The following is a 12,250-nucleotide window of genomic DNA, read 5'->3' as shown; positions in this document are numbered from 1 at the left end:
TAGAAAGTGAGAAGGAAGGAAAGGTACTGAGACATTCAGAAAACAGCTGAGCAGCACGAGGGCACAAAGATTCTCATGCTGAAGCCACTCCGTGCTGCTGCACACACATGCGCACACACATGCACACACACTCAGGCGGTCCTGGGGACGCTGGCAGGGCTGGTGGGGAGTGCCTGGCCAGAGCATGGAACACTGGGTCTGCTCCCTTACTGGGAGCAGCGAGGTGCCTCGGCCCCACTTAGCCCAGGGCTCCCAGCTCATGACTGGAGGAGTCATCAGTCAACAAGGTTGGCAGGGGGACCAGACGGGCCCGTCAGGGACAAGGATGCTGTTACTCCTTCTGCTCTTGGTTTCCCAGCCACACACTCTGCTCAGGCCACAGAGAGAGGAGTGAGGCACTTCTCAGGACTGGCCTGGTAGGGAAGGGTGCAAAGCAATGGGACCTGCGTAACAGATGCCCAGACACACAGACACACGGGCTCGTGTCACAAACAGGACCAAGCAGAGCAGGTTGTGCGTCCAGGAGCAGGCAGAAGCCCTGCCCCACTGAGGCTCGTGGGAGGCAGGGCTCATCTCTACACCCTGCTCGTCTGGAGGACACCCTCCTCCTGCTCGGAGGCCTCGGGTTTCCTCACACTTAGAGTGAGACACAGTTTCACACGGAGCAGGGAGATGTCCTCTCTGCAGGACTGGACGGGCACCGGGCCGCCCCTAGCCACACTCCTGGATGGACCAGAGAGGCCCTCTGTCCTGCTTCTTGTCCCTCTTACAGACTCATCTCCAGGGCTGTGATGGGGGTGGGGGAGGGTGAGTACCAACTGAACAGAGTGCCCTTCCGTCTGTTGAGGTGATGGCTGGCAGGGACCAGTCACTGTCCCTGTGAGCTTCCAGCCCCTCGCCCCTCACACTCCTGGGGGTTCGTGCTAGAGGCATGAGAACTCCTTGCCCCTGCCTCCTCCTGTCCCAGATACTCGAACCTTCCAGAGAGCTCTGTCAATGTCCAGGGCCCCCTCTACTCTTCAATGAGTCTGTCACCAGTGCAGGCAAGAAGAGTGGTGAGAACCAAGACAGGCTGTAGGGACGGCTGGTGGCGTGTGAGAGCATGCACTGGTGTGCCATGCGTGTGAGCTGTGTGTGCCCAGGTGTGCACACAGCCTCAGCTACCAGGGGGGGCTGACAACTCCACCCTGCCTTTTCCAGGCAGGGCTCACCTCCCTCCATCGTGTTGCAGGAATAGGAAGTTAGTTTTGAGGAGCGAGAGAAACAAGTGAGGTGGCCTGAGGGGGGAGATGGGCTCACAAAGGTGTCGGGACCGATTCCCTGAGGATGCTGGGGATTGGACCTCTGTGACCCCCCCTCACTTCACTCCTCTACAGTACTAAGCAGATGTGTCTGCTTCCCATGAAAGTCTTTGCTAATCCCACCTCCCCTGAGGCCAGAGGCTTCCTGCACGTGCTCACAGCCCCTCTGTGTCCCCCAGCTCAGCATTCATCCTGTTTTCTGTGAGTCTGTCTGCCCAGCTAATCTGAGCTTCTCCAGGATGGGAACATTCTAGATTATTTCTGTAGGTGCAGTGTCCAGCCTAGGGTATGCACTTAAGAGGCGCTTATCCGGGGGGGGGGGGGGCGCATTAATTAGCAAGGTCTCTCGGGTTATAGGGTGACTTTGGGCCACAGAGAAGGAGCCCAGAGCCAGGAAACTTATCTGGAGGGCTGCTGCCTTGGTCCAGACAAGAGAAGACAAGACGAGGATCCAATGGTGGGAGGAGACAGGGGGGAAGATCAACTCACTGGCCACCAGGTCATGGACCTCCCCGCCAGGAAATAGCCGCCGATGGTCCCTCGGCTTGCGCGAATGGACGACTGGAAAGGAAGGGGAGAGAGATGAAGGTTTCCTGAGCTCCTCCACCTCTGCCCCACCTCGGCTCCCCATTCCTGGGTGCAGGCACTGGGGTGACACAGAGCAGGAGAACTGAGACATGCAGTTTCACAGGTTTTATTCTACGTGCCTATGAGAGGGTCACAGCCTCTCTCTGGGCCTCACCGTTCATCCCCTGGGCTGGTGCAGAGAGCAAAAGGGCTGACAGAAATTAAAGCCTTCATGAACAGCACGGTGCCTGGCAAGTGTGCAAGATTATGGCTATTGTCCCCTGAGCCCTCCCTCTGTCCACACTTGTGTCAGGAAGTGATTTGTATCTGATTGAGAGGCTTGCATGGAGGCACCCTCTCCCTCCTTTCTGCAGGACTCCCACACACTGGGGACGGGGGTACAGAGAGCCCAGGAGCCCCAGGCAGAGGTAGGGCTCTGTTTGGGGGGCTTCTCTCGCCCTGTCCTGAAGTCAGACCATGCTGGGTAAGCCTGTGCAGGACCCACACAGACCCCTGCCCTGAACTGGTGGATGGTGGTTTGCAGCCTTTGGGGGGGGGGGGGGCGGGGACTGCTCTGAACAACAAAAGGAGAGTGGACACGAAGGAACTTCCTCTGGGGACTAGGGGCTGGCAGCAGGGCAGTGGGCAGGGAAGCGGAAACTGGAAGACTTTATTAAGATGCCAAACTCAACAGGTCTCTGATTAGGTCTAGAGGTGGGAGAAATACCTGAAGGAGAGGAAGGAAAAAGAGAAATGTGAAAGGAGCCTCTTTGCCCCCAAGGAAAAGTATGTAGTCACTGGGGAGTGATGGGGAGGAGAGGGGCTGGTGCTTGTTAAGCCTTTGCTGGAACTTTCCTTGTCACCTCTGGTCTTTGGGCAGGGCAGGATGAGCAGATGGAATCATCTGACAAGTAAGGAAACTGAGGGCTGAAGACAGGGAACAGCGCGTCTCAAGTCACTGAGGACTGGTTCTTTTCCTCCCAGGAGCCGACGATCAGCTGCTTGCCCATTTCTCCTTCACACCAGCTTGGGAGGCAGGGGCTGTTCACCCTGCTTTGCAGATAAGGAAACCGAGGCCCAGAGAATGTTCCCGAGCTTGCCACAGTACCAGTTGGGACTGGAACCATTGTCCCCTGCCTCCAGAATGTGGCCGTGGCCATGATAATAGCCACGTGTATTGTTGCCAGCCGAGTGCCAGCCTCTGCCTGATGCTTAAATGTGTCCTTTTGCTCAATGGTCATGACCACTCTACAGCATAGGCTTTATTATTCTCACTGCCTGGATGAGAAGACTGAGGCTCACAGATTGTTCTCATGTGCCCAGGGCCCTGTGGCTCTAACAGGCAGAGTTGGGATCTGAACTCAGGGCTCCCTGACCTCTCAGAGCCTGGCCCCGTTTCCCGGCACCGAGGCTCAGGTGAACAATGGAGAACAGAAGGACCTTTGGACTCACCTGGCTCCCTTCCCATGAGCATTTGAACCCCAGCTCCGTTAGAAAGCCCTACTCCTTGCCAAGACACCCAGTAGTGGAGGGTGGATAGGCCGCGAGTAGAACGTCCCCAGAGCTGGCGATGGTGGCATGGGGAGGAGGGCAGGAGTGGGGCTCGGGCTGCCAGGTATGGGTGAGGCCAAAGGCAGCAGATGCATAGAGACCGGGAGCTGGGAGATGGGGGTCCCAGCCTGGACTACCTCAGCTTGCTGTGTGCCCTCAGGCAAGTCACATTCCTCTCTGGGCCTCAGTCTGCCCATCTATAAAGAAGGGGCTGGAGAGAATGACTCCTAAAGACCTCTCCATCTCAGCCTGTGCTTTCCTGATCCCCTTCCCCCTGCCCACCTTGCCCCCAGCTCCACGACCAGCCAGAGGTGAGAACCTGTGCCTGCCTCCCCCGCCAGGCCCCAAACCTACTCACCCAGATCCCCACGCCAATGACAAAGACAAAGTAGACGACCAGGACCCCTATGTCATAGGCATGCAGGCTGACTCCGGAGCCCAGCGCTGAGCGTGGAGCTGTCACTGTCCTGACCCCACTTCCTGAAGTTCCAGGCCCCATCGCTGCCAGCACCACGCTCCTCTGTTAGAGTCGCTCACCACTCCGCTGGACTTTGAGGCGCTCCTGGCTTCGTTCCTTTCCTGTAATGATTAAACAGCCCCAAGGGCCATTAGCTGCTGAGAAAGCTCTGAGCCCCACTGGCATGGAAAGTCCTGGTCCCCTTTTCTCCAAGCTGCCACCCCATCCTCTGCAGGACTCTCTCGCTTTCCCTGCCCCCAGTACACACACACACACACACACACACGTGCACACACTCATGCACACCGTGTATACTCCCACCCCTGAGAGGAGCAGGAGGAGGAAAGGAGAGTTGTAGAATTCAGCAGCTGGGAGGGACTTCAGAAGTTGAGATATTTAAGCTCTGGCTTATGTGGAGGGGAAACTGAGGCCCAGGGAGGGAAGGGTCATACGGGCAAGAAAGGTGGAGCTGGGCTTGGAGTCCAGGTTTCTTAGGAGTGAGTTCAATGCAATTTTCCTTGCTCCCGGTGGGAGGGGGACAAGGGAGGAGAAGGAGAAGGGGTCTGCTGCTACCTGGGCAAAGCCTCCATTGTCAAGTGCTCCCACCTCCAATCCCCGACCCCCAAGTGTCATTTTGCCTTTTTTTTTTTTTTACAGTATAGGAAACTGAGTCCCGAGAAGAGACATGTTTATTCCAAGCCACAAAGTGGGGCAGGAATTCACACTCCTGCCCTGTGCTGTGACAGATGAGTGATCCTGGGAAGGACACGGAGCACGCCGGATCCAGGGAAGACCAGCTGCCCCAGGGCCCAGGCAGACTGCTAGTCCCAGCAGCCCAGCCCACTGAGCTGCAGAGTGACCATGGACAGGTCACTAAGTGACTCCGGACCTGGGGTCCCGTCAGCGTGGCCTATACCCTGCCCACCTCGCAGGGCCAGTGAGTGCCGGTCCTCCTATCCTCCCCTCCGGAAGTTACCCTTAGGGTTCCACTGCCCACACGCCCTGTCCCCCAGCCCCATCCTCACAGACACCCAATGCCAAGCCCTCACCCTGCACATTTTACCTAACCTAAACCAGGAGGCTGGGCCCATAGCAGCCATCCCTCTGATGCATCTGAGACCCATCTGTTAGCCAGCCAGACATCTTAGCAGCCCAGAGCCAAGAGAGTGCCAGGAAGGAAGTGAGAGAGGTTTTGAAACCTTCAGAATAGATGCTGTGAAGCTTATACATGAAGGCCACCCACTGACGCATTGGTGAGCCCCAGATCCCCCACTCAGGGCCTGTCTTGTTTTGCTTCGCCTAGAGTGTTATTTTGTGCTGCAGCTCACAGCAAATTAAAAACAACAACTTAACAGTGGGAGAGAGACTGCCAGAGGCGTGCAGGGCGTTTCAGGGCCATGGGGGGCAGAGGGGGACGGCCACCAATGGGCACACAGCACATGGGCGTCCAGATAACCAGGGAAAGTGGAAAGGATGATGTAAGAGTGGCCAAATTAGAGCGAACAACCTAGGAATCAGGCTCCATCAATTCTCAGCCGAGGCCATTCCTGAACGGCAGCTGAGGATTCATATGCAAAGCAACGACCCAGAGTCACTGAGGAAAGATCGCACCCGTGCCCATTATGGATTTTCTACTTAGCATGGATTATGAAATCCAGACAGGAAGAGTTTCATCCAAAATGGTTTGACATTTGAGGCAGGTGCTGGCAGGCCAGGAGGAGGCCCCACTTATGCAGGAAATCCTCTCGGAGAACCCCCGAGACAGAGGATGTGGTGGTGTTGTGGTTCTTACAGTAAGTGCGCACCTGTTCCGCACCTGGCTCTGGGGGCCCCCGGGAGGCCACCAGCGTGCTGCCAGGCTGGCCGGAAAACAGCCGGGCACACGGGACAGGCGCCTTCAGCACAAGGCACGTCAAGATTCACCCCCCTCCCTCTGAGCTGCAGAGTTCCGGGAAGGAACGACCGAGTCCAGTTGGGGAGGCGGGGCGGGCTCTCCGGGGAAGCGCAGCAGAAGCATAGCAGGCCGAGAGGGTGGAGAGAAACCAAACAAGCTGGCCTGGCAGCCAACCCTGGCAGGGTGGGAGCTGCAGGGACAGTGTTTACATGAAGATACAAGTGTTGAATAACAGCGTCGGACAGTGCAGTTTCTGAGGAGTATCTGAACCAAGGCTGTGTTTTCTGAGTTACAGCAGCGGCAGGGACTGTGTGGCCGAGTTTCAGTTGGGGGGTGACAGAAGAACTACATCCCCCTGGACCAGCTGTTTAGGTCAGTTGCTTCACAAGGTTGCTTTTAGGGTCTGGCTCCCTGCGTTCTCTTTATTCCGTGTGTGTGTGTGTGTGTGTGTGTGTGTGTAGTTTGCAGTAGGTAGACCAGGAACCTCACTCCTGGCATTCACAGCCGGCGTCTCCCTTAGTCTTTAGGCTGTGCCGTCGCTGAAGACTCTGGAAACCAGGGTTCTGCTTCGACTCCTGGAGCCAGCTACTTCTCTAGCCTTATGGCCTTGTCTTCGGAGGTCACCACCCAAAGTGTCAGTTCCTTTGGATAGCTCAACTGTCCCCTCCCTATCCTTGCCATGCTATGTTTGCGCGGCCCCTCGCCAACCTCCTGCCACTCCGCTCATGTCCAGCCATGCACAGGGCCCATGCCCGTGGCCTCTCTACCCTCAAGCTCCTCACTGGCAGACTGTCCACAACTGTCACGGTGTCCAGGTTGTCCCACAGGCAGCCTGCTCACGTGAAGGCTCTTCCTCCCCTCGTGCCCTCAGAGTTTGGGTCGGAATCCTTGCTGCTGCACGTAACCGGATGTGCTTCCTGGAAGGGCCACACTGCCCCTCATCCCCAGGTCTCCTATGTGCCGGGTGCTCCCCCACCATCCTTTCCTTGAAGACTTCGCTGACTCCCTAGCCTGGGGAGTGTCCCCAAACCCAACCTGTCCCCCCCATTCATCTCACTGATGTGGGCTTACTAGATGTGAGCCCCTCAAGGGATCTGGGTACCTCATTCCCATTCATGTCCCTAACGAGCGACTGGCACCAAGTCCGTGCTTAAAGAGCGGAGAATGGTTTTCATAGACTGTGTTGGGATGAGAGGCATAGTGGGCAGTGAGCGGAAGCAGACAGGTTCTCCAGGCAGAGGGAGGCAGGAACATGGCAGGGGAGTATAAGCAGGTGTGGGGTGTTCGGGGAATGGCTTGTTGTGGCTGGGCTGCAGCCTAGGGTCTGGAGGGAGAATGTGGGCAAGGGGCATGAGAAGAAAGGGAGTGGTGAGACTGGCATTCTACAAAATCCCTCTGGGGGCCAGCATGGGGGCTAGATGAGGATGAGGAAGCTGGCACAAGAGATAAGGTGGAGACTGGCATCTAGTTAGAAGGATGGAGAGGAAAGGGTCCTGGCTGCGTTCTTACCCAACTGGGAAGCATGTGGACCTTTGTGGCTTTCTCTCCCATGGGGTCCCTGCCCCAACCATGGTGCCAGGGTTCAGGACCCTCCATGCTGGGTGGCCCTTCCCTTCAACTCCCAGTGCCTATAAACCCTCATCCCCGCCACTAAGCCACGAATGGGAAACAGCCTTCAGATTGTTCCATTCCCAAAAGGACCAACATTGTAGCCAGGGTAGGCAGGGTGGGAAGCCTTTGGCTAAGGGAATGACAGATGGCAAGATCTTGAGCATGAGCCATGAAATGCTGATGGTACAAAGTGGGCTGGGACCCCCAAATCCACCGTGGAACCATGAGTTTTCCATGTAGAAGGGAACCTCCTCTCCCTGTACTGTCTGGGTATCCCCATCTCCTCCAGCACCCCAGGAAGCCCCCGGAAGAACCCTGGGCAGGCTCACTGGTACCTCTGGCTGGCCTCGCCCTGGCTGCTTGCAGGTTCTTCCTGAAAAACCACTCTTGGCCAACCTTCCTGCTGAGAACTTCCTCTTCTGAGAACAATACAGGGTAAGGACTAAATTTGCCAGTATGTGCCAGAAATATTGGGTAGGTCACAGCCCAAATATGAGTGCCACTATTATAGTAACTGTAGGAGTTGGCCTCATTATTCCTATTTTGCAGCTCATTGGGGATGTGACATAATTATGGCTTATTTGGATTTTGAATTCAGGCTTGACTCACTCCAAACACTGCTACACACTGTCCTTTTTCTCCTAATCCTATGTCTACGGGGGCAGACACGGAAGATGTATCCCGTCGGATGGAGGGGTAGAAGTCAGTTCCGTGTGGCTTCCTCTAATGGGAGCTCTGAGCAGGGCCCAAAGACGGCTGGACTGGGGACAGGAACCCAATGGGGTCCAGATCTGGTTCCAGAGACCTCAGCCCCTTGCCTGCACCCCAGCCCTCAGCCACCCTTCCTTCCCTAGCCACCTCTGCCCTGTCCCCACCACCGCTCTAGCTCTCAGCTCAAATGGCTCATGACCCCCCCTCCCCTGCCATGTGCCCGTGATCTGATCATTTCAAACCCAAATGCAATTCCATCTGATTGACCCCAGCCACTCCGTGAGCACACTCCGTGCAAGGCCCTTTGTCAGGGCTGTCTCACTGCACAACTCCAGGGACACCTCTCCCCCAGGATGCAGCATCAGTGGTTCCCCCGGACTTACAGAAGGCTGTGCTCTCTGCAGTGGGGAGACAGTGGTAAGCAAGGCCAGGTCCCGGAGGAGGAGCTCCATGGAGGAGCCAACCACATGGCCTGCAGAGGCCAGGAGAGGCACTGGCTCCTTCCTGGCATCGCCCCTCCCCCAGCCTCCAAGGGGCCGAGGCTTCTGGAGTGCTCCCAGGTCAGGGTCACTCAGTGGGAAAGGGTGGAGGCCTCGGGTGGCCAGGCTGGATCCTTAATTCCAAGAGGAAAAGATTATTACATAGGAAGAGCAGACCGAGAAAGGTGGTGACAGAGCCCCAGGGAAAGAGAAAAGACAGGAAAGAAAAAGAAAAGGTTTACAGGCTCCAGTCACTACACATGTAGTCCTGTCAGACGGGGCCGACCCCTACCTGTGCCACCGGCCTCACAGAATCTGCTGGGGCCACTCCCAGCCTCACACTCCCGGGTCTGCTGTCCTCTGGCCTGGCCTCTGACAGCTCCAGTCCAGGTGGTGGATGAGACCTGGCCCCTCCTCCAGGGAGGGGGCGGGGGGAAGGCCCCACATCTCTCTCCAGCCGCTGGGCCGGGTTCCGAGGGACCTCCCCTGTCCTTGCTGCTTGATGTTGTCTCGGGAAAAGAGAATTTGTGCTGCACTCAGGGTTCCCGGGGGCCCCCAGGGCCAGATGTAGAAGACCGCAGCTCAGAGTTAGCTTCTGTGGCTGCTGTGGCCACTGTCAGCCATCTGGCTGGACAGGTTTCCCAAGACGGGAGGTGAGGCGGGGCTGGCACTAGAAACTTGGGCATCGTTTGGAGCTTGGGAGGGTCTCAGGATGGGCCACAGGTGTGGCTGGCACACCCACACACAGCCCCCACACACAGCTCGTGCACAGGTGTGACTGGCGCACACACACACATGCTTGTGCACACACACATAGCTAGTAGCTTGTCTAGGAAACACTGTGGAGTCGTCACGAGTACACAGAATCTCTAGTCCTATCAGCGCAGGCTCATTTAGGTGCCTCCATGCCCTGGCAAAGCCCTTCACCTTTCTCAGCCCCCTTTTCTCTTCTGTAACTTGGATATAGTGACTATCTCATGAGTGGTTGGAAGGACGAGTTAACACAATGGATTTGAAAATGTTTTAGAAGCTGCCAAGTACGGTGCCTCTGGGAGGCATCACTGTTAGCTGAGTCCCTGCAGGATTTCAGCCTCAGTCGTGAGTCCCTGTGGCCAGACTTGGGGAAAGTAAGAGAGCCACAGATGAGTCCCGGTTCCGCTGCTCACTAGCTACACTGATGGAAGAATTATTTAACCCACTAAGCACACAATTTTACATCTGTAAAATGAGGTAATGATATGCTGGAAAAACAGGAGTGAGGGAAATGAAACGAGATAATGTGTATGTAATGCGATGCTGAACTATGAGATGATGGACTATTTCTGTCTCATTTTTGGCTGAGGTCCAAAGGGTGAGACCGATCTAACAGGTGCCTACCTCCCCCACACCTTCCCCCGCCCCCAACCCTCCTGCCGTCTAGATGTGAGACAGAACTCCTAGGGAGCCTTGCTACCGTGACCTTGGCAGTGGGGGGAGCTCAGTGTACCTACTGCCCGCCCCCCCAACCACCGCCACCCCTCAGCATTGAACACTGCGCTCACCCTGAAGTCCACTGGCCCCAACCACTCCTGGCCAGCGACTGAGTGTGGCTGACACTATACCTGTCCCTTCCTGTGGGAAGTGTGGCTCATGTAATGGGCATTTCTGCCTGGAGGACTCCAAGGGCCAGCCAAAACCTTCTTAGACCTGCCTGGGATCTCTTCCCCTTTTTCCTCCCAGTTATTCCTGCTTCCTCCCCTTTGTCCTCTCGTCTCCAGCTGATTTCTTGCCTGTCCCATCCCGTCTCTGTGACAGCTTCTCAGAGGACCCGTGTATGTGCCATCCCCGGCCATCCATCTGCAGCCTGTGACAGAGTGGCTGCTCCAGGGCCAGCTGGGGAAGTGGCCGTTGCTTTGGAAAGGGTTGTTAGAGGCATGTGTCCACCCTGCCTCACTTTCCCTCAGGTGGGGAGGAGGCCAGTCCTGTCACCCCCAGCAAGCAAGAGACAAGAGTTTCAGAGTGTCTGTGGCAGAGCTTAAATGTGTCCCAGGGCCTGGTGATTTACAGGCAGGAGGTGGTCTAGGCTGGGGGTGTTTTGAAAAGCGGAAGTGGGCCAAGCAGGGAGACAGGCAGGGTCGGGAGCACAAAATACCGGACAGTGACCTTTGGGCTCATGGTCTGGGCAGACAGGACTAAGGGTCTTTAAGGCCGCTGCCCCCACACCTGCTCTTCCCAGCACTGCAGACGGCCGTCTGACCGGCACATTGTTCCTTTTCCTCCCTCCTCTCCTCTGGACTCCCGGGCTAGGGAGCTCCTGTCACAGGCCCTGTGCTCCCAGGCCCAAGCCAGCACTGCCTGCACCATGCTGTGTCCCCCACAGACAGTGGGTGCCTCTGGGGCAGCAGCGGTTCTGACAGGCCCCTGTGACAAAGACCCTGAGTCCCCGGCCCAGAGAAAGGTCACCAGGAGGATGGGGACTTCCTGGCATCAGATGTCTTCTCCGCAGACATTGGTCTTTAGGAGGAACCAGAGCACAATCCAAGAGTGAGGGGCTGGGCCCAAGTGGCAGAAGACAGCAGAGGACATAGGTCTGGCCTAGTGTCCCAGGAGCTGTTTCTACTACCAGCACGTTTGTGATCCTCGACACGTAGACCCACATGTCACCATTATGGGCCCCTGTATCCTCATCTGTGAAATGAGAGGTCATTTCTAATGACCCTGCAACTCTAAAGGGCTATCAACCAAATTATCCACCAAGTCCCCTCTAGCCTTTCGGTTCTAAGAGTCATGGAGAAAGTGGCATCCAGTCAGAGCTGTGGTTGGAAACCAGAAGATTGAGGGCTCCAAGTCTACAGGCATTAAGGTCAGGCACTCCTGGGCCCCAGGCCTGGCCCTGGCACTCATCAGTGTGTGTGGTTGGCTGGCTTGCTTTCTCTCTCTCAGCCTCAGTTTCCTTGTATGTGAAATGGGGCAACAAAGTGTGCCTTGCAGGGTCATCCCGAAGTAGAGGGTGAGTATGTAAAGCACAGAGCACTGGGCCTGTCACAGTGATGCCCTACCATGGTGGTGGTGGGGGGGTTATTGTGCTAATATTATCCATGTGGGTGAGGCACCTTCATGTGGTATGGACCGGTACTCACCTTAGAACAGGCAACCACTTGGTGACTTCCTTCGTCCTGACAGATTCGAGACCCGAGGGGTCGCAGCTGGGGTTGGGGAGGATGGCTTCATGACGAGTCAATATCACCCCACCTCCTCACATCCTCCTCCGGAAGCAGAGCCTGCGGCTACCCAAACAAGGTTCTGGAGAGTTCTCCCGTGAGCAGCTGGCCCTTGCTGGAAGACAATAAATGGTCTCTACTGTCTCTCATAAGAAGCTGGTCAAGGAGGTCAAAGGAGCCTGGGGTTGGCAGGTGGAGGCAGAGGCAGCGGACCTGGGCTCACGCTCCTGTCGGCCATCCCAGCTCACCCACCCCACGTCATGCCCTCTCCTGATTCTGGGTAATTGGACACCCCACGGCTGCCTGTTTCCCCCATTATAACTCCTATCAGTTGTGTTATAACTGCCTGCTTCTCCCGTTAGGGATTCGTGGAAGGCAGAGTTTGTTGGATTCATTTCTGTCCTAGTGCATGGCACGGGGCCTGGCACACAGTAGATCACTGTTACATTTTCATCAAATAAATGAATGAATACAAATGG

General features: G+C 56.4%; 1 protein-coding gene and 1 long non-coding RNA gene across 4 annotated transcripts in view; one reads left to right on the top strand and one right to left on the bottom strand.

Annotated features, from left to right (window-relative positions):
• Positions 1 to 9,186, bottom strand: part of SLC5A9 (solute carrier family 5 member 9) — a 27,824-nt gene extending 18,638 nt beyond the window's left edge. For 2 of the 3 annotated variants that reach the window (XM_086716919.1, XM_086716918.1), the window contains exons 1-2: positions 3,778 to 3,942; positions 1,791 to 1,862 (exon numbers count right to left, since the gene is read on the bottom strand). In XM_086716919.1, coding sequence (XP_086573045.1) covers positions 1,791 to 1,862; positions 3,778 to 3,918 — 213 coding nt within the window. In that variant the 5' untranslated portion in view covers positions 3,919 to 3,942. Of the gene's footprint in view, positions 1 to 1,790; positions 1,863 to 3,777; positions 3,999 to 8,863 lie in introns of those variants that run through there. The other variant, XM_086716917.1, reaches the window with a different exon arrangement.
• LOC147577999 (uncharacterized) lies at positions 4,558 to 12,250 on the top strand. Its single transcript, XR_015254689.1, has 2 exons — positions 4,558 to 6,142; positions 11,734 to 12,250. It is a non-coding gene; the product is annotated as an uncharacterized LOC147577999 (long non-coding RNA).

Source organism: Puma concolor, chromosome C1 (genome assembly GCF_028749965.1).
Source record: "Puma concolor isolate L17-30 chromosome C1, mPumCon1.1.hap2, whole genome shotgun sequence".
Classification (NCBI taxonomy): Eukaryota; Metazoa; Chordata; class Mammalia; order Carnivora; family Felidae; genus Puma; species Puma concolor.
The sequence above is the reverse complement of the archived record's forward strand: the minus strand, read 5'-3'. Positions and strand labels throughout refer to the sequence as shown.